The sequence below is a fragment of the Triturus cristatus genome, chromosome 1_1 (genome assembly GCF_964204655.1).
Source record: "Triturus cristatus chromosome 1_1, aTriCri1.1, whole genome shotgun sequence".
Lineage (NCBI taxonomy): Eukaryota > Metazoa > Chordata > Amphibia > Caudata > Salamandridae > Triturus > Triturus cristatus.
The window spans coordinates 678,021,504-678,044,008 of NC_140579.1; the positions used below are offsets into that span (position 1 = coordinate 678,021,504).

The 22,505-nt window shown below is 48.1% G+C and overlaps 1 protein-coding gene across 2 annotated transcripts in view; it reads right to left on the bottom strand.

The window, feature by feature from the left end:
- PSMC5 (proteasome 26S subunit, ATPase 5) overlaps positions 1-22,505 on the bottom strand; it is a 321,232-nt gene that overhangs the window by 161,010 nt on the left and 137,717 nt on the right. For both annotated transcript variants that reach the window (XM_085647065.1, XM_085647066.1), the window contains one exon: positions 14,630-14,860. In XM_085647065.1, the coding sequence (XP_085503191.1) occupies positions 14,630-14,860 (231 nt within the window). The remainder of the gene's footprint in view (positions 1-14,629; positions 14,861-22,505) is intronic.

A 22,505-nucleotide genomic window follows, 5' to 3' on the forward strand; every position in this document is an offset into this window, starting at 1 on the left:
GCAGATAATGTTTGCCCTGGGCTCGCACCATTTCTCTTCATGAAAAGGGGGGTTTGTGGTTGTGTCGGCAGCGTAAGGTTATACATTCAAATTATTTTTTCGTAGTCTGGTCTTTTCGGGGTTTTTTTTCTTCCAACCATGAACTGAGGTCTTTTTAACCCATTTCATGGAAAGTACTCAAGTTCCATTTTCCTGTTTCGAGCGAGCATTTCCCTTCTGGGTTAGAGAAACCACTTCCTGCCCTGCACCGGTGGAACATTGTACCCTCGAGTAGTATTTCTGCAAGTATTGCATTTAAGTGTCCGTGCATACCCACGTGATGTAATATTTATTTTTTATCTAGCTCTTGTATAATTATGGGCTCCATAAAGTGGATACCATTAGTTATGTTTACACATGCAGTCCTAGAGGCTAGAGAGACGCGGCGAGACGACGTGCGTGTGCACAAGTCCTGTCCCCCTTCGGCCACGAAACCGACAACAATAGATCTCGCCAAGGCAATGTGGATAGATCTTACATCGGTCCTGATGAATAGCCGTCTACTTGACTCAGGACAAGAAACATGTCGGCATGATTCCAAAGCGCAATACCCTGTAACCTTAGAGCAGGGGTGCGCGCATTGTTGTTTTTAATCAGGATAGTGGCAATGTTCATTAAAGTTGTTCTGACTGGACCTCTAATTCCTGTTATAGCCTCACAATTTTCACATCTACACTAACTAGGGCCCTCACACGCACCGCACCCACCGGCCAGGAAAAAAGTTCTCTGCTAAAAAGCCCCATCATGAGTGCCGATCGGGTATTGCAGCGCCGACCCGACGAGGAGCAGACCCAATGAGGAAGCAAGACACCTAGCTGACTGGGTGTGTGAGGGTCTTTTTCCGAATGGAGGATATTTTTCTCCTGCCCTAAGTGAGCACTTCATTGCTCTCTATATATACACATTTACCTGTACCACTTAGTAGGAACAGCATACCACCTGTTTTGCAATTCATTCATAGGGCATTGCCTTTGGATAGAGGGTGTGGGAACCTGGAGGTGAAGTTTGGGCATTTTGAGTTGTCCACTATGGCAAACAGATCAAATTGTGGAAATCCCCATTGTTGAAAGTATGGAAGGAGAACTTGGGGATGAAGTTCCCACTCGTGTATTTGCTGCCTCTTTCTGCTGAGAAGATTGGCAATCGGATTGCTTACTCCTGGAAGGTGCTCTGCTAGAAGATGAATCTTGTGATGGAATGTCCATCTCCAAATGCTATGAGAGAGGCGTAACAGTTGAAGAGTGTGCCCCCCCGCCTTTCTTGTATATAGTACATAGCTGTCATGTTTTCCGTGCAGACAAGGACAACTTTGCCTATGAGATGAGACTGAAAAGCCATCAGCGCTAGAAATACTGCTAGAAGCTCTAGATAGTTGATGTGGAGATGTTTGTGCTTGTTTTCTCAGAGACCCTGGATTGTGTAATCGTGGAGATGGGCGCCCCAACCTGTGAGAGATGAGTCTGTTAGCACGATGTGCAGAAGAGGATCGATGAAGAGCTGCCCTTTGGATACATTTTGTGGGTTCCACCACTGCAGAGAGCGATGGGTGCGGCTGTTTACCAACACTAGATCGGTTAACTGACCCTGTGCCTGATTGCACCGACGTGCTAAGCATTCCTGTAGAGGTCGCATGTGTAGTCTTGCATGGGGCACTATTGCAATGCACGACGCTATCATTCCTATCAGTTGCATGAAAGTTCTGGCTGGAAAAGTTTGGTTGGCTTGAAACTGTAACAGTTTGGATGTTGTGAATTCTGGCTGCATTGGGAGGGGCTAGAGCTGTGTGAGTGTCGAGAGTGACTCCCAGATAAGACTATCTGTGAAGGCTGCAGGTGAAATGTTTGCGCATTGACTGTGAAACCCAATTGGTGGAGTAGATCTAGCGTGATCTGAATGTGTTGCACACAATTGTGATACGTGCTTGCTTTGATAAGCCAGTCAACTAGGTACGGGAAGATGTGAATGTGTTGTCTTCTGAGGTAAGCTGCCACAACTGCGAGGCATTTGGTAAAGACTCTGGGAGCAGTAGTTACTCCGAATGGGAGTATTTTGAGTTGGTAGTGTTTGCCTGCTATTAAAAATGTGAGGTATTTGCGATGAGCTGGATGGACCGGAATGTGAAAGTATGCGTCTTAAGTCTAGTGTAGACATAAAATCGCCTTGCTGTAAAAGTGAAGCACCTGTTGAAGTGTTATCGTATGGAAGTGTTCCGACCGTATGTATCGGTTTAACATTCTGGGATCCAGAATCGGTCTTAAAGAGCGATCCTTCTTAGGGATTAGAAAATAGAGAGAGTAAAACCCTGAACCTTGGTACTGTAATGGAACCGGGACTATGGCTCCCTTTTCTAAGAGAGATTGAACTTCTTGTTTGAGTAACTGTAAGTGGTCTGGTTACAGTTTGTGAGAGTAAGGTGGAATGTTTGGAGGGTTGGTGGTAAGCTCCAGGCAACAACCATGTTGGATAACTCCGATAACCCATTTGTTGGTGTGAGAAGTTGGCCTGGTATGTCCTGACCACTAATTAAAGTTGGCACCTTGTACCAGTCCAAACAACCCTTTTTGATGTTTAGGTTAAAGACAACCTTTATTGAAAGCTATCCTAGTGGTAGCTATGGAGAGCAGCCTTCAGGCTAAGTCTCGAAGGAATGTAAAGCAGCTTGTTTTACCAGATCAGAACCTCCTGAATGACCAAATGAAAGGAGAACCACACGAGATATATAAAATATATGTATTTATTACTAAACACTCTACTAACCTCTTTATGAGATTAGAGCACAAAGCCCACAATATTAAATGACTAGAACAACAGTAAATAGCACAATACACAGCAGGCTCCAGGGGGAGACCGAACCATATACTAAGAAAGTGGTATAACAACCACGACTAAACTAGACACTGTGCCTAGAGCACGTAGAATCGCTGGGACCTCAAGAAACCACCCAAAGTAGTGACACACAGGGGACCCACGGAGGACGGGTGCAGTGTGTGAACCAAGGCGCAAGCTCCGAACAATTCTATGGGAAAGTCGCGGTTGGAATTTTAGAGTTTAAGGACACTTCGGAGATAGCTTTAAGCAAACCCCTTGGAACATAGAAGGTTTTAAGGCCAGCACCCTTGAGAGTATTGAGATACCCGTGTTACCTATTCCAGATGAGCCGGGTGCATAGGGGTCAAGCGGTGTCGGAAACCTTCGTCGTTTTCAATGGTGTGATGCGAAAAAGTGCTGCTTCTGGGAAGATGAAGTGTCCGGTGGAATCCAAGCCTGGATCCGAGGTGAGAAGAACCTGAAAGCAGAGGGGACAGATTCTGGGTCACTTCAGGGTGACCAGGGGCTCAGTAGACTAATGCCCACCGATGTCGGGTGCTTCAGGTGAGAAGATGCGATGCTTACTCTGCAGCCACTGGGACCAGGAGACGTCGACAACGACCAAGGTCTGGAGGCGAGCTGTCCCGCGAAGGATGTAGAGTGCTGGGCAGGGGGGGGGGGGGGCAAGGGGGGGGAGGGGGTCAGTGTCCGGATTTAACACCAACAAGCCTTGGCAACTGCAGCCCACGCGGGCAGAGGAAATAAGCTTCGGTGAGGACCAGCAAGGTCCTGGGGACTCTCCAAGCAATGGAGGGTCAGGGCATGTCTGGAGCAACCAGGAAAGCCCAAGGAAAGTCGAAGTTACCTTCACAGGGACCCACAGGCCAACGGACCAGGGATCGCAAAGGCACCTCGAGCTGAATCACGAAATACCAGCCCACGAAACACTCGTGGAGTGTAGGCCGGAAATCTTCGGTGGAAATACTGCTCGGGTCAGGACTACAAGTAGCCCACAGCACAGCCTCAGGGATCGCCAAAAAGCATATGCTGCTGCAAAAGTACACGGTGCACAGTGGTTCTGGTTGCTCAGTACCCACGAGGGATACTGGTCTCAGACTTGCTGAGAGAACAGATTGACCTCAGAGACCTCAGGAACCCACCTCCTGTGTTGCAGAAATCTTCGAAGTCCTCAGGAGCTCGGGAGATGCAAAACCAGTCAGATGCTTTAAGGTGTCTGCTGCTGCAGGGGAGTAACTCCTTTACTCCAAGGGAGATTCTTCAGTCATCCAGCGTAGTGTAGATCGTCAAAGTACTTGGTTTCTGTAGCAGAGTTTAGTCCCGGTAAAATCTAAAGTCCTGTAGTCAGGGTTCCTACTTTATACCCAAGGAAGGGGTGGGACAAACTCTGGGGACCAACCTATGGGAGGGTCAGGACAGAGGGGTGGCTACACCCATGTCCTTTGTCCAGTTTCGCGCCAGAGCAGGAGCAAATGGCTCCTGCAACCGGTTTGAACTGGACTATGCACAGGGACACCAAATGTGCCCCCAGTGCAGACTTCAAACACTGAGTGCACCCACCCAGCCCCAATACAATAAATCCTGTCTGGGAGGTGGTCACACCTCCCTGTGACAGGAAACCTATTGTCAAGCCTTCCCCTGCTCGAGCTTGGCTCAGCAGCAGGAGGGCAGATCGTGTCTGTGGCTGACGGCATCCATTTTGTGATGTCCAGGTCAACAAAGCTGGTACCGGGTAGCCCGGTGACCCACAGTAGTGGTTCTAGAAGGGAGGAATCATACCTCCCACACCAGTTACTGGTGTGGAGGTATGATTCCAAGGAGTTTGACACCAAACACAACATGTTTCTAAGCAGCCGTTTTAAAGTTAGCATTTACCGCGAGGTTATAATGCACTTAAATATATTTGGTTGGCTGCATCACAAACAACCCTTGAAAATAGGTTCCGAAGGCTGCAGAGGGGCTCTGCTCATGCAGGTGCACCATCTCACATAAAACCAAGCACCCTGCCTTCAGGATTGAGAAGGCCTGCCATAGGGGTGACTGATAGGGTTATATGTGCAGTGATTTACAATAGATATAGTGAACCTATATCTAAGTAAAGGGTTCATGCACCACCTTACACAGGCTGCAGTAGCAGACCTGTGGTGTCAGTTTGAATGGTCTCTCAGGGGTGACATAATACATGCTGCAGCCCCTGGGAGGCCTCTGGGGTACCTATGCCCTGGGTACATAGTACACCATATACTTGGGACTGGTACCCCATAATCCAATCTGGAGTGTACCTAAAGTACATGCAATCAATTTAGAGGAGAAAGCAGCTAGACTGGGGTCCTGGATAGCAGGATCCCAGTCAGTCCAAGTCAAAAACAGTGATACATCAGCAAAAAGTGGGGGTAACCATAAGAAGCAGATCCTACTCTCCTATAGTTGGTTGTTATCGATTGCCAAATGGGGAGAAACTGTTGGAGTCTTCCCCAAACAGGTGTTAATTAATCGGGGGAAGTGTTGTCAAGTCAATGTTTATTGGGGAAAGGGGTGTGGCACCTTTACCCCTACCTTTGGAGTGGTTTCCTCTATACCATCCTCTATAGAAACCTCTAAAGGAAGAGCATTTGGTGCTGCCTTTGTAATGGGAAGCATTTGGGTCTGAGGATATGGTTTTAGACCCTGCTTGATTAAAGGAGCGGTGAAATGAGCCTCTATTTGATGGAGACTGGAGTGCCCCTGTGGCTGGACCGACGCGGTAAGGCTCGAAGGCTGCCCACGAAGTTTGATGGAAAGTAAAGGATGTGTTGCCCGAAACAATACGCAGAGAAGTGTGGAAACGCGTACAAAACAATACTGTCTAGGGTAGAATGGATTGCGCACCGAGGGGAACCCGAAGAACGGTTTCGAACCGGAGCACAGCAATACACGTCCGGACCCGATGGCGGACAAAAACTAACAATGGAGTCGATGCCCATGCGCACCATCACGGAAAGAAGGAGTAACCTTATCTCGTGACTGGAAACGATTAGTTTCTTACCTGTCGGTGTAGTTTTGCAGCTTGAAGATCTTTCTGGATTCACTATGCTGTGCATTATTCCGCGATCTGGTGGTTGGGTCCGGATCGTAGTCTTTCCTTTGTTTTTTTTTTGTTTTTTTTGTAGCCCAGGTGGGCGTCGACGTCCCACCATTTGGTGCACCTCTCGTGACGTCGTCGTGCTTCCTGCGGAAGTCCCACCTTTGGGGCGCCATCTTCGTGTTCTTTTTTCCTCTCGTTTTTTTTTTTTTTAAACCCTAGGCGAATGATTAAATTATATGTCCACTTTTCTGTAGTATTTCATTCCTTCTGTTCTTCTTTGTTTTCCCCCCTCTTCCTCCAGCCTCATCTTCCTTGCGGAGGTGGGTGGGTTCGCTAGTGAATCCAGAAAGATCTTCAAGCTGCAAAACTACACCGACAGGTAAGAAACTAATCGTTTTGCAGCGTGAATCTTTCTGGATTCACTATGCTGTGCATAGACTTTGTAGCGGTTTGTTATCTTTGTGGCGGCTGGGTGGTAGATGAGCGTTGGTCATTAAATATGTGTTGAAGCACCTTCTGTCCTACTTGTGCTTCCTTGTTCATCTGTATGTCCACGCAGTAGTGCTTGGTGAACGTGTGCACCGAAGCCCATGTTGCCGCCAGGCATATGTCCTGAATGGGCGTGTTTGCCAGAAAGGCAATGGTTACCCCCTTCTTCCTTGTGGAGTGAGCTTGAGGCCCCTCCGTTAGCTCCTGTCATGCCTGTTTGTGGCAAAACTGTATAGTCAGTGCAATCCATATAGCAATGGTGCCCTCTGTCACTGGTCTACCCATGAAACTCGTTGCAAAGGACACAAAGAGCTGCTTAATTTTTCTGTGCTCCTTGGTCCTCTCAATGTAGTGCATCACCGCTCTTCTAGCGTCTAGAGTGTGTAGAGCCTTTTCTGCGTTCGTAGTTGGGTTTTGAAAGAAACTCGGTATCTGAATACTCTGGTTCATATGGAACGCTGACACGACTTTAGGCACGAAGTGCGGGTCCGTTCTCAGGACAACCCTATCCTTGTGTATCTGTATGTAGGGCTCTTGTAGCGTTCATGCTTGCAGCTCGCTCACCCTACGTAGCGAGGTTATGGCTACCAGAAATGCCATTTTCATAGTCAATGTGAGAAGTTGGCCTGATATGTAGTGCTCACTATTCTAGTGATCACTGTGTATCATTCCAAACGACCCTTATTGATGATTGGTTGTAAGTCAACCTTTTAGACCAGCTATCCTAGTAGCGTGGATACGAGCAGTCTTTAGGCTAAACTCTAGAGGGCGTGTTAAGCCAGCTGTTTACCATCACATATACCCCTTGAACACCAAGTGAAGGGACACCACACAAGTTGTTATGAAAATAAAAGGATATTTATTTATAACAAGACTACCCTGGCTCCTTACGAGTCAGGGAGCTAAGCACACTACAAAACTCTTAGGAAAATACTTCAGTTGCACAATTTACACAAATGCCCGAGGGGCACGAGAAACCATCTATACTAACAGTGAAATGCGAATGGTTAGAGTCTGGAGGTACTGATTCCGGAGTGATCCGATCAGTGGGACTAAACGAAAAAGGAACTGGACACTTGTAGAGCGAACCTGCGATGGAGCACCGAGATGCTCGACTTACCTAGCCCGGAGGCTGCGGCTGCGTGAAGTTCGGCAAGATGTCGGGAGTCCTCGTGTAGTCTCAGGAGCCTGAAAGAAGCAGTTGCTGGCAGGCGACCAGTGACGATGTTCAGAGCGATCCACGCCTGGATCGGTGATGAAGGAAACCTGAAAGCAGAGGGGACTCAGTTCTCAACCGCTAGCCAGCGATCGTGTGGGTACCAGGAGGGTACCGGCTGAAGTCACCTCGACCAGGTGAGTGGGTGACGTCGGACTCGGCTGTTCTTCGGGCCAGGAGGCGCGGCGGCGACCAGGATGGAGGGCGAGCTGTCCCACGAAGGTGTCTGCTGTCGATGATGCTGGGCCCAGGCAGGGGCAGCGGATCTTGGCAGTGGCAACCCAAGGGGGGGGGGGGGAGTCAAGATGGCGTCGGGGGTGGACCAGGAGGGTCCGTGGTACTCCTCTGTTGAAGGGGAGCAAGAGCCAGTCTGGAGCAACCAGACTAGTGATGAAACAATCGTGGTGCGTCGTGAAGAGGGCCACAAGCCGGTCGGCAAGTGGTCGAACAACGCGGTGAACAACAAGGAGCGGAAGGGCCCCCACGCAGATCTCGGGGATGCTGGGGAGGCAGACTTCGATGCTGGAGCTGCTCAGGGTTTAGGGCTTCTCAAACCCTAGGTGCACTCACTCGAGGGTCCCTCGGTGGGCGTGCTAGATAAGCGTCGTGCAGGTTCTGAAGATAGCCGGTCCCACAGGTCTCGTCACACCTACGTCTCTCAGCTGGGCTGATGAGGTAGGTAAAAGGTCAGAGATGGCAGGGTACTCGGGTCTCGTCGAGCTGGGCAGTCTTGATCCGTAGGAGAGACTTACAGCAAACCGCAAGCGCTTAGGTGGTGCCTGCTGGTGCAGGGTGGCTACTCCTTAGCCACAAGGAAGAGTCTTCAGAAATAGTCAAGAGTTCCTTTCGTGGAAAGTGGTTCGGAGTTATCCGATTATCTGATTATCCAATTTGGGAAGGGGACTCGCTCCTACCTTTATTCTAAGAAAAGGGGCTGGCCCGTGACTAGGTTCTACCTATGGGTGGAGCCAGGAGGGGGGTGGTTACACCCCTAACCTTTGTCCGGCTTCGCGCCAGCTCAGGGGCTGGTGTGCCCCCGAAACTGGTTTGAGCCGGGCTATGCACAGTGAGCACCGGGGTGCCACTTGCAATCACCTTCCTTTCAGCCCTGCCTACCTGGGATACACAAACCCTGTCTGGGACGGTGCTAACACCGCCCTCGACAGGAAACCCTTTGTCCAAGCTCCCCTTGCTGGAAGGTCCCCCAGCAGCAGGAGGTCAGACTTGTGTCTGGTGGCAGCATCCATTTTGTGATGCTGAGGCTTGAGTCAACTTTAACCGGGGTTCAAGGTTACTTCCATGTCGTGTCCCTCTAAAAGGGGGGAATGCTAACCCCGTCACCAGGACTGGCGAGGGGTTCGTATTCCCATTCGTATGACACCTTACTCGACATGTATAGGTGAGGTGAGGCCAAAGTTAGCAATTGCATTAAAAGTAGTTGGCCCGCGTCACCATGGAACGGCTATTAGGACTTGGTTCCGCAAGCCGTCGACGGGCTCAGCTCGCGCCAGAGCACCGTCCCACATGATCCCCTGCACTCTGCCTTCAGGATTGATAAGGCCTGCTATAGGAGTGACTGATAGGAATCCATGTGTCCATTTTAGGGTTTAGGTGTAGGAATACTACACCTACAGCAACGGGTGATTACACCACGTGGCCCCAGCTGTCGTGCAGCCAGTTGTGTCAGATTTGGGCGGCCATTCCAGGGGTGGCATAATACATGCTTCAGCCCCTGGTAGGCCCTGGGTACACTGATGCCCTGGATACCTGTGGTATGCTGAGACAGGGACTGACAAGGCGGCCCAGTTCCAATTAGTGGATGCACCTAACGTACAGGTGTGTTAATTTCGAGAGAGAACAGCTAGGCTGTGGGTCTGATTGGCAGGCCCACAGCCGGAGAAAGTCGTAAACCAATGAAGCAAAAGCAAAAAATCTGGGTGATTATAGGATTGCAGACCCTACTCTCCTACAGTCAACATTTGCATTGAGGCCTTGTGGATGGGTTCAAACGGTGCCTTCATAAGCTCCGTTAGGACCACGTTGAGGTTCCATGCCAGCGGCGGCAACCTCTTAGGTGGCGCGATTCTTTTCGCTCCTTCCATGAATCTCTTTACTACCTGCGACGTAAAGAAACTTCCACCTTTCTCCCCTCTTGTGTAGGCTACTATCGCCGCTAGGTGTACCCTTAGGGAGGTCGAGCATAGGTTACTTTTCAGAAGGTGCGTGAGGTATCTCAGCACTGTTGAGTCCTTTGTCATTTTATTTTGCAGCCCATTTTTCCTGCACCATATTGTAAATCTTTTCCATTTCGCACTATAGCATTTGCGTGTAGTTGGTCTCCTTGCCTCTCGCAGCACTCGCATAGTGCTTGGAGGCAATCTAAGGTCAGCAAACTAAGTCTTCAGGAGCCATGCCGCCAGGCTGAGGCTCTCTGGTTCTGGATGTAGAACCTCTCCGTTCTGCATGGATAGCAGGTCCTTTCTTCTCGTGAATTTGTGGGGATTGCCTTGAGCCATTTCTAGAATTTGGGAGAACCAAGTCTGCCTTGCCCACTGTGGTGCCACCAGGATCAGTGTCATGTTGCTGGTTCTGCACTTGTCGAGCACCCTGTGTAACAGTGGTATCGGCGGAAAAGCGTAGGCAAATGTCCTTGACCAGCTTATCCATAGGGCATTCCCTTGGGATTGCTGATCTGGTTGCCTGGACGCGAAGCTTTGGCATTTTGTATTCTGGCGTGTTGCAAACAGGTCTATTGTGGGAGTTCCCCATTTCTGGAAAAGCTTCTGCGTTTCGTGCCCATTGAGCTCCCACTCGTGTGAAGCCGAGGTCTGCCTGCTTAGCCAGTCTGCCTCCACATTGTCCTTCCCTGGTAGGTGGATTGCCAGCAGGTCTATCTTGAGAGGTATGGCCCATCTCCAAATCCAGAGTGGAAAGGGGGAACGACTGTGTCCCACCCTGTTTGTTGATATAAAACATGGTTGTGGTGTTGTCCGTTTGAATCAACACTCTCTGGTTGTACAGGTGCTTCTGGAATGCCTTCAGGGCTAGCAGGACAGTCTTCAATTCCAGGTAATTGATATGTCTGACCGCATCTGCCGGAGCCCACAGACCCCTCACTCCGAGTTTGTCCATGTGTGCTCCCCATCCCCCTTGAGATGCGTCCGTGGTGATGGTCACAGTTGGGTTTGGTGGTGCCAGGCTTTTTCCTGTAGTTATGTTGTCCCTGTTCCACCAAGTTATCTCTTCCTGCACTGCGTGCGTAACCACCACTAGATCTTCCCAACTTCCGCTCGCTTGTGACCATTGCTGTTGTAGCCATTCTTGGAATGGTCTCATGTGAAGTCGTACATTTGGGACCAGGTGGATACATGACACCATCATCCCCATGATCTTGCTCACTGTTCTCACTGTCAGAACTTGCCCCTTCTGGTAGAGGCGCGTCTCCTTCAGTAGGGCTGCTGCTCTCCTGTCACTGGTCCAACCGTTCTGTTTATGTGTTGATCTTTGCTCCCAGGAAAATCTTCACCTGTTCTGGCTTCATTGATGACTTCCCCCAGTGTATCGAGAACCCCAGGTTCGTCAGTGTCTTTGTCACCCGTGCTGCGTGTTTCTCGCACTTCTCGTGGGTGTTTGCTTTGATCAGCCAGTCGTCTAGGTAAGGGTACACATGAATCCCCTTCCTTCGTAGGTATGCTGCGACTGCCGACAGGCATTTCGTGAATACCCTTGGTGCTGATTTCAGGCCGAAGGCCAGGGTCGTGAATTGGTAATGATCCTGGTTGATGCTGAATCTTAAAAGACTTTTGTGCCTTCTGTTTATTGGGATGTGCAGGTAGGCATCTTTGAGATCCACGGTGGACATGAAGTCTCCGTCCCTTATTTGGGGCAGCACCTCCTGTAGTGATGTCATTTTGAACTTCTGTGTTCTGATGAATTTGTTTAGGTATCGCAGGTCCAGGATAGGTCTGAGATTTCCGTCTACTTTCGGTACCACGAAGTAGTTCGAGTAGACCCCTTTGTTCCTTTCCTTGTAAGGCACTGGCTCGATGGCTCTCTTTTCGAGCAGCTTCAGTGTTTCCTCTCTGAGTTGAGCAAGCTCTTGACCTGAGCGTTGCCTTCTTTTTGGTTTTCTGTTTGGAGGCGTTTCCTCCAAGTCCACGCAGTAACCGTGTTGCATGACGTTCAGTATCCACTTGTCTGTGGTTATACGTTGCCATTCCTGTAGGTAGAGTCCCAGTCTTCCGCCTACCGGTGTTGGATGCTCGTAGGCGATCGGGTCTTATCCCCCCCCCCCGTTGTTTTTGCATTGCGCCTCACCCCTGGGGGTATGTTGGGGGTGAGCATCCCCATGCGTGCCGAGTTACTTAGATGAGGGTTGGTCACCCCCTCGTCTCCTTTGGCCACGTCCGTTTCTCCTCCCGCGAAAGGACTGGCCCCGAGGCTGGTACTGCCAGTTTTGCTTTTGCTGACCTTTCTGGCTGTGACTGTCACCCTGCTGTCCTTGCTGGAACGTCTGGTGCGACGCTCCCTGCTGGTTACCTCCTCTACCGTAGGGTCTCCTACTTGGAGTGCCTCTTCTCATCCCCCTGAACTGTAGGGCCCCCATGGACCTCGCCGTCTCGTTCTCTTTCTTCAGCTGGGTGAGCTTTTCGTCCACTGTTGCCCCGAATAGCGTTTCCCCGTTGAAAGGAGTGTTTAGTATGTTGCTCTGCACCTCCTGTTTTAATCCAGAGATTCTCAGCCAGGCCTGTCTTCGTTCGGTGATCCCTATTGCCATCAGTCTGCTTGAAGTTTCCGCCCCGTCCAATTCAGTCTTAATGCATGAGTTGGCTATATTTTTACCTTCTTCCACAAGGTGGGAGGCTCTTTGGCGGTACTCTTCAGGGAGGTGTTTGACTAGTTCCCCCATCTCGTCCCAGTGCTGGTACTTGTGTCGATTGAGAAGCGCATTGGAGTTCGCCATGCGCCAGTGGATTGCGGCGTTCCTTTCGACCTTCCTCCCAGTGAGGTCCATCCTCCTGCTTTCCTTATCGGGGGGTGGCCCCGAGGTCGCTGGCCCGTTGGCCCTTCTCCTGGCCGTGGAAGCGATGGAGTCGACCGTGACCGCTCCCTTGATGTAAGGCAGGTCCAGGGAGGAGTGCTTGTACTTCTTCTCCGTCCTGGGCGTGATGGACCGGCATGTTGCTGGTTCCTTAAAGGCCTCCTTTCCTTGGTTCATTACACTTTGGAGCATGGGAAGGAACTGGCTCCTCGTCTGAATGGGGAGCAGAGTCTCGAGAAGGAAATCAGCTTTCGGTTTCTCCTCGTCCAGTTTTACCCCAAAGGCTGCTGCAGCACTCCTGACGACCATATTGTACACCCCGATGTTGTCGGGTGGCGAAGGCCTCGAAGGATACGTGTCCACGGGCTCTTCGGGATTTTCGGCGTCGATGTCTTGCCATTCCAGCTCGTGAGTGGTTGATGGCGCCGAGCCGTAGAACGACTGCTGGTCGTCTTCGCCTTCATAGTAGGGGCCTTCTTCCTCCTCCTCAGGATCTCTCGGCAGCCCTTCGGCGTCAAATTCGTCCTGTTCCTCGATCTCGACGACATCCGTCGACAGAGTCGTTGGAATTCTGAATTGTTTCATTTTGGCGTCGAACTCCTTCTTCCTCTGAAGGATGCTCTCCATCTCCGCCTCGAGCCTTCTCTTCTTTTTCTCCATCTTGGAGATGCTTTCGATGTCGACCGCAGGTCTTTGACGGAGCTTGCGTCGACGCTGGCTGGTCTTTCTGCGTCAAACGCCCCGCTTCGTGGGCTATCTTCGACGAACTCTGCCTTTCGGCGTCTTTCGGCACCAGGGAGTCCTTTTCGCAGGATCCGCTCGGCCTTTTGTCCATGGATCCACCCTTGGTCGTCGAAATTTTCGGTGCCGGTGCTCCTTTTGAGGACTTTGACTCATATTTTCGAGAGTCACTCTCAGGTTTTCGAGGCCCTTTCGGGTGTTTTGAACTCGACGATTCTGTTACCTCGTCAGGTGTTTTCTTGTCGGTCTCTACGACCGTGAAGCTTTCAGGTCCCTCGGGGATGTTGTCCTCATCGTCGGTGGAGAGGCCCAGATCGTAAAGCGACGGGGCCTTACCCTTGCCTTCCATGCTGAAGTTGGCTCTTCTCTGGCGTTCTCTCACCCGGAGCGTCTTCGGCACGAAAGCTGAACAGGCGTTGCAGTCCTTGCTCGGGTGGTCGATCGGTAGGCAAAGGTTGCAGACCGGATGCTGGTCCTTCTAAGCGAACTTGTGGTGGCAGTTAGGGCAGAATTTGAATGGTGTCTTGTCCATTGCGCTCAGAGCCTCTGAGTGCGCATTCTCCAAGGGCGTCGAAGAAAATTCGTGAAAACTCTTCCTTCTTCGCGTCCCGGATGTAAGTTATTCCTCTCTGTGTGATCAGTAGTTCTTTCTTCGACGAAACTCGTGTTTTCTCCTTCTTCCTTCGATTGAAATCCTGGAGCTTCTCGATGACGATCCAGACCCAACGGCGGAAAAAAGAATCTGAAAATGGCGCCCCAAAGGTGGGACTTCCGCAGGAAGCACGACGACGTCACGAGAGGTGCACCAAATGGTGGGACGTTGACGCCCACCTGGGCTACAAAAAAAAAATAATAAAGGAAAGACTACGAATCCGGACCCAACCACCAGCATAGTGAATCCAGAAAGATTCACGCTGCAAAAGACTTCTTCGAAAAAAACAACTTGCAAATATCCGACCCAACACTAGATGGCAGGAGTATGCAAAGCATGTGTATCTACAGCACACATGCCTGGAACTCTAATTACCTTTTCCTTTGAAACCTTGATACTTTTGCTCAACTATATATAATGGATTACATCTAAGCACTGATGACCCTAATTAGTATTTTAAAGATACCACCTAGATTTAGTACAACACCATATTTAGATCTTTCCCTCCAATATGGTATTTTAAGTAAAACAATGATAAATATGGTAATTTAGCATGAGTACCTTTGGTTGAGCGATTCCCAATGCTTCAAAGAGTTCAGGGTGCTTGACAGGAAGTTCAATTACTTCCTTGATTTCTTTTATTTGCTTGTCTAGACCACCAATCATTTCATAAGTTGAGTCTGGAACCTTTTCAACCATCATCAAGGACACCAGAGGATCCACTTTATTTGGAAGAATTTTGTGAAGTGTGTAACTGTCATTCCTCAGGGCAACACGACAGTTCGGGGTTACCTATTTAAAAAAACAAAAAAAGAAAAAAACTATGTTAGTATTTCACAGCACTAAAATAGGTTTGTAAAATATTAAATACACATCCTCAGATAAATGCCGGCACATTGTGTAGGCTGGCATTGGGGAGGTAACCTAGTGATTTATAAAAATAAAATAAATGAATTGGTTGCTTCACCTTGGGCAGTGAACAAACTAATATACACCGAGTTTCTACCCCTAAATAGTCAACCAAATTCTAAGGAATCAAATCAAGCTAATGCTTATATATAAACCTGTGGGATCAAGGGGTAGTTTCATAGCTTCTATTCAAGAAGCCATGGCTGTGGCCCATCTTAAGACTAGCAATATCAATTTGCCGAAAGACTTTAATTTGCACGCTGAAGTCGATTCAAATAAGGCTGCCTCAGAGTTACACAAATTTAGTAATTTGGAATATGCCCCAGCATATCTTACCGCTCCACTTTGTCCGCGCCAGGGTATAAGGCTGAACTGACTTTGGCCAAAAGGTAATGCAAGCAACTAGAGAGGCTATGGCGATACAATTATGATACCAAAAAGAAGCAGACTTATAAACAGGCGCTCAAACATTATAAAGTAGTTATTAAAGAGGTGCACACAAATTATTACCAGCAAACTATCCTTATAGTGAAACACCCTCCAAAGGTGATGTTTTTAATCTATAAAATGTTGGTTCACCCAGAAACCATCTCCACAGTGGGTACGGCATCTCAAACATTCTGCTTTGAATTTCAAGGAGAAGCTTGAGCGTCTTATTGCATCCTTCTCTTCTAATAATACTGAGACTATCAATTAATCCTCTTCCCCTCCCTAGCCCTCTTGCTTCCACTTTAGCACCTTGATCTAAGATTTGTCCAATTACAGAAGTTAGTATGTCAGCTACTAAGCACTATGAGGTCAGGCCAAGTTGCAGACTTTTGTAAATCTGCAGTTGTTATGCCTCTATAAAAGAAGCTTACCATAGATATTCAAACCATGGCCAATTATTGCCTGATCCCTCTTTGCCTGCTATGGCAAAATGTATGGTGTCTCATGTTATTACACTTCTTTCACGACACATTGAAGAGAGCGTGGGGCACAATGGATTCCAATCTGGCTTTTGCCCTGGTGTTAGTACACAGACTGTGATGATGGCCACATTTAAGGACATCAGAATGCTCTTGAATAATGGGGGCTAAATGGCCCTTTTCCTCCTTAATGTATCAGCGGCCTTCGAAATGGCCTCACATAATATCCTCCTTCAAAGACTAGGTGCAGTGGGTGTACTTTGAAAGGTTCTGGGATGGTTGGAAGCTTTTGTTGTCAAAGCAGGCAGCAGCAGTTCATCTTCGTCCTTTCCAATCTATTCCTTGTTATCAGAGTTGTGGCTTTCTACAGGGCTCGTTATTAAGCCCAACTTTGTTCCAACAAGTATGTGATGCCTTTAGCTAACCTCTCCTCCTAATTTGGGATTCAATTCTATTCAAACGCAAATGACACCCAGATTATTTGTGGCTTGAGAGCGGTCATTTGTCCATCCAAGACGAATTTAAATGCTGCCTCACATCAGTCGCCCACTGGATGAATGTTAATTACTCAAGGCTAAACACAGAGGTCCTGGTATATGAAAATCCATCTATTTGGTCACCTACTTGGTGGCGTCAATGCATGGGATGCCAGAAGCCAGTCAACGTGACTTGGGTGTCACCTTTGATGTGAATTTAAGCTTTGGGCCTCACATTAACAAACTTATGTCTACATGTTTTTTTCTGTTGAAGAGCAGAGAAAGGTCTCCTCTTTTGTGTTCCTTTTTGAGCACTTATTACTAGTCGCTTGGATTACTGGAATACCCTTATTTCTGGGCCTTCCTGCCGATTTGCTTCAGCGTCTTCAATTGATACAGATCACGGCAGTCAGGCTTACCTTGGGTCTGCCAAAATCAGGTAGGATAACCCAGCATATTTTTGACTAACACTGGCTCCCTGTGGCCTAACGGTGCACAACTAAAGCTCTCTGCAACTGACACAAAGCAATCCACTGGGCAGGTCCATCAAACTATCTTACAGATGTATTTGTCAAACATCTCCTGATCACATATCTTTGTTCATCAGAGGGGCTGTTGGTCAACGTTCCAAAATGCCACCAAAAACTAACGCGAGGCCGAGAATTTGTAATTGTCTATGGTCAACTTGGGAATTCTCTCCCTTTTTCTATTTGTGGAGAGTCTGGTCACTTGCATTTCTGCAAAACCTTGAAAAGACATTTATTTCAGCTATAAATCCCTGTCTCTCCGCTGCTTTTTTATAGTATAGAGCTAGGTACCCACAGGTAACTGCACTCTTTATAAAATTTTAATTTCGAAGGTGCTTCATACAAGTTCAGACTTATCAGTGAAGGGATCTTTCCACACTATTATTGTTCAGCCAAGGCGATCCATATAGATTCAAACAAAACTGTGCAAACAGCATGCCTTCATCAACACTGAAACAAGAAGGTGCAATCTGGAATAGATGCTGAGAAAGGAATACACACATATATATATATATATATACACACACACACAAACATACACACACACACGTGTAGACGCGCACACAGTTTTTTTAGACGGAAAAGTCTGGTACATGGATCCCTAAAGCGGATTTATTTTCCCTGTCATAGGCAAACACAGATCATGCGTGTGCACCATGGCATAGGCCGGTCTCCTGAATTGCAGTCTTGTTGGACAGGGAGGGGCACTTAAAGCGCCACCCTCATAGTGGTGGAAGGCTACATAAGGAGTTAAACAGTACAAGTGACCTGGTCCTTTTTACCCTGAGTGATCCGAGTGAAGCCTACAGACTCAATCACCTACCTTTTTAAAGGTTCTGCTGCTGTGTGTTTAGCACACCCTTGGCCTACATAAGGTTGATGAAGAAGTGAGTGCGTAGTGAAAACATGTGCGAAGTGCATGAGAGTATGCCAAGACGTACATTACATTGAGATTGCAGTGTGTAACAGTTTGCACATGGTAAATGTGCAGTTTGTTGGCAGAGGCAGTTTAAAGTGACACTCTTGTGCAGTACAGAGAGACTGTAGTATTGAACAGTGTGCTGCATGTGGAAATGCTGGTGGTATCATGGTACATGGTCACAAAAATACTAGACAGTGGAGTGTTCTGTGAATGTTAACTGAGTGCAGAAATGACTGTACAGGTACATTGCAAGGAGTACCTCTGGTAACATTTTGGGAAGTCCAGGCTTGGCTGGAAAAAACACGAGGAGTAGAGAAATCCCCCCTGACAGAATTGTATATTGCTGCATTCCTTCAGCTGGGTGGGACAAGCACTGGATAGGGGCTCTTGATTCAGTGACAGATCAAAAGGAAAGGGCCTGGAAACCTCTCAGCAATATGGGGTTGAGGCTGAAAAGGGAATCAGAAAGCGTAGGGCTGATGGCCTGGGATTAACCTTTGATGCACCGATACCTGTGGCTGACATTCAGGTGTGAACTCTGGTCACTTCCATGAATCTTGTTGTGGGTTAATCAGCTTCAGAGTTCTGCCTGCTGTGACAGACATCTTTCAGAAGGAAGGATAAAATGGAGAGATCAAAGAAGCATAAACCCAGTATAAAATCTCAAATGGTGAGACCATGAATCACATTTTGTGTCTGGAAAACAGCTATAAATAGGGAAGTCTGAGACTCCATAGTTTGTCATCTACTGAGCAGTCAGCCGGTCTGCATGAAGAGAGAAAGCTCTGCAAGACTTCTGCCTGTGACTAGGACTAGGGACCTAGCCTGCTGGTCTCCTTGCTTGGTAAGGGGACATCACCCAGGGAAACCAAGATCACCTGTCTGGAGCACCAGTACCTGCCTGTGTGCCAAGACCCGTATGCCTGTGAGGGAGAGGAGTGTGGTGGACAAAGCGAGATCCAGAAGGGAGCCCAGAAGTGTGGAGCTCCTGTGAGCGGTGTGTGCCAAACCGATCAGGCCATTGCCAGTGTTCTGCGTTGATGTTTGGCGACGCCGTATGCCAGGAGGGAAACCGGGCACCAAGAAATGTGCTGCACCAATCGGGCCGATGCCCGTGGGCCGAAGTGTAAAGATTGGTGACCCTGTCAGCCAGGAGGGGTGGCCGTGTACCTAGGACATTGCCAGATCGATCGGCCCCTGCCCATGTACAGCGTTGTGGAGGTTGGTGACCCCGTATGCCAAGAGGGGCTGCCTGCTAAGAAACTGTGTTGCATCGATCGGGCCGTCGCCAGAGGGAGGGAAGTTGCTGAGACCCCGTGTGTCAGGAGCAGCCCCGGAGGAGACAACATGCTGCTACAACCAAAACGAGGGAGGCTTTCCATCAGAGGAGGCCCGAGAACAAAGGAGATGCCGTCAAAGCCCCGCCGTAACAAGGAGAATGACCCCATCGCCGAACACGGAAGAAGATGACTTGCTGCGTGTGGCAGGATCCAGGGCAACTCCGATCACACTGGTGAGTGCAGCTCAGGAGAGAGAGAGCCGGTGCCTGCCAGGAGCTTTGCTTGTGAACATGTGCAGCCCGATTTTGATGATCCAGGCCACAACCGCACTGCACTGCTGGAAAGGTTCGTACTGCGAGAGTGGGTAAGCTGAGAACTTGGCCTACCAGGCCCAGGGAGATATACTTACTTTGGTTTCCACAGCCCTACTTGAAGTCTAAGTGACTCCACCTTATTGACTGAGGCCAAGATGGGGAAAACCCACGAACAGGGTCTAGTAGTGTGCATTCCCTGGATGTTGCCACATGTGAGGGGTGGAATAGCACTCCAGTTACATGGGAACGTAAGGACAGGGGGGGGGGGCGGGGAAGGAGGGGAGACTAGGGTGCCTACCTCAAGGGGGACTGTGTTATTGCTTATTGAATGCCGGTTTTCCTTTGCATGTCAGAATGAAAATACTATTTGACTGCACATGGATTTTATTGTGTGCGCTGCATGCATGCTGAGTTATGAGTAGCATTCACCTATCTGTATCTACACTTCCCTTCAAGGGAGCCTTGACTGCTAGTGCTACGTTACCAACTGAGAGTCAGGTGCAGAAGAAGGAGCTTGACTCAACTGAGTGGGATCCATGTTAGGGTGGGCCCTGTGACAACTGGAGTAAAAGACCTCAACCACCTGAATTGGCTGCAGCAACCCCCCTGTATGCCTAGTGGCCCTCTGAACAGGGTATATATCTGAATTGGCTGCAGCAACCCCCCTGTATGCCTAGTGGCCCTCTGAACAGGGTATATATATATATATATATATATATATATATATATATATATATATATATATATATATATATATATTCGTATCCGTCAGTTTCACGATAATAATACACTCTCAGGCTCCAGAGTAAATGATAAGAGGGACGTTTATTTCCACGCTACGCGTTTCGGCTATGTTTAGCCGAAACGCGTAGCGTGGAAATAAACGTCCCTCTTATCATTTACTCTGGAGCCTGAGAGTGTATTATCGTGAAACTGACGGATACGAATTTGGAATACCGGGTGCTCTTCCGGGGTATACACCACCCTCCACGGGTCCGTGGTCTCGTAAGGAGCGATTTGCCTGCATATATATATTACCTACTGGCGGTCGCCAGTAGGTAGTTATAGTTAGGACCCTGTTTCCATAGGAAAACCGCAACATTCTATTTGGAATAACTTTGGCGCCGGTCGACGAATCCTCGCGAAATTTTCAAAATAGGTGGGGCGCTACGCTCCGCTCCTACCCTGAAAGTCTCGGGGGGGATTCGTCAAGCGGGGGATGAGAAAAAAGGGGGGTCCCAAAACGCGTTTTTCCCATGCATTTTTCCATAGGACCTTTAGACACAGCTACAGCCCGAACGGCTGAACAGAGTTACTTGAAATTTGGCAGAGAGGTAGTCCTCAGGTCAAGGAAGTGCCTTTTGTAGGTCTGGTGTAAATCTGTTCAGTAGTTCCTGAGAAAATAGCATTTAAATCAATATATATATCTGTGGCAGCTTACGGTGCGCTTACGGTAAGCTTACCGTACGCGTACGGTGACGTGCGCGAGCGCGATTCTGATTGGCTGTTAGATCTTAGTAAACATTCGAATCGGTCGAAACCAGGAAGCAGCGGCCGCCATTTTGTGTGTTTCACTCAGAAAAAAAAGGGTGATAACTTGAAAAGGGGGCAAGGAAGAGAGTTACAGACCCCCTAACATTTGAAAGGGGGTCAAAGAAGGACAGCAAAGTACAAAAAAAACATTTATTAATTTAAAAAAATATCGCGGGGTACGCGTACGGTAAGCTTACGGTAAGCTTACCGTACGCGTACGGTAGAAAAAAAAAAAAGAAAAAAAGAAAAAAAAAAATCAGATTTAAGTGTTTAGATATTAGGGGTCTCTAAAAAGAGCCGTTGTGTTTATAAAGTTATTTGATTTTTTAGTGGTACCTACAAGTAAGTACCGACGCAGAGTCTAAGGTTCAAGAGGAAGACTCTGTTCCCTTCATCAGTGAAGTGTACACCATCTCCTCTATAAATGTCTTGCATGTCGTAACGCAAGTTGTTGTGGTAAATGGAACCCATACCATAGTCTCGGAGGAAAGCAGAAACAGATTTGTTGACGTGCTTTCTTGCTTTGTCAATCTGCGGACAAAATTGATTGGACCAGTTCCATTTTTGCCTTTGGCATATGTTAGAATACACAAAGGCAGTTTTAGGGAAAAGTGAAAACAGTTGTGCAAAGGTGTCCTTCATAAGCATTTCCAGACCTACCCCAGTCAAAGTGCCTAGGTCATTGCCACCACAGTGCACTATTATGAGGTCAGGGTGTTGGATTTGCATGAAGGATTTCACCAATGGCATCAATTGGTGCCACTTTAACCCTCTCTGACCAATCCATTTAATGTCTACATTTGGCAAAGCAAGGTCTCTCACCATACCTGTTTTCTCTGCATACTTTTCACTCCAGAAGACATAGCTGTGCCCTACAATCCACACTGTGAACATCTTCCAAGGAGATCTGGATGCACTCAGGAGGTGTAATTCAGTAGAATGGTAAAAAGAAATGAAAGACAGTTTGGAAATGGAGGCATACATATTTAAAAAAAAAAAAAAAAAAAGAACTGATTGGCTGTTTCATACCATTCTACACTAAAAACTAGGCTGTATGTGTAAATTTATAGAAGCATGTTTTGTATTGGTACAGAAAAATGTGTTACCAAAGAACAGTACTATGGATTTGCTGTTAGGTTTGAAAAGTCAAGCACTCCTGCTCTTTGGAAATGAAACATTGTGTGGTGAACTTCTGACCTAACTATACACAGCAGTGTTTCAAGAGCAGTTGCTATGGTAGCAGGCAGAAGTCAAGTTGGGGGAAGGGTACTAGGCTGAAGTCAAGTTGGGGGAAGGGTACTTTTGGAAAAGGGTTGGGTTTTCAACCAATAGAAATGTGTGATTACATTTGAAAAAAAGGGGGAAGCACTGAGATTTGAAACTAACATGTATATGCGTGGAAAAAGAGAGGGAAACATTGCCATTATCTGGTTCTGCTGAGAGGAGAGAGGTGTACAGAACAGAGATCCTGGCTCTGATAATCTGCTGTTTGAGTGCCACATTTCTTTCACAACTAACTAATTTTAAAGGTGAGTTATGAGTTTGAGAGGGGATGTATATGGTAAATT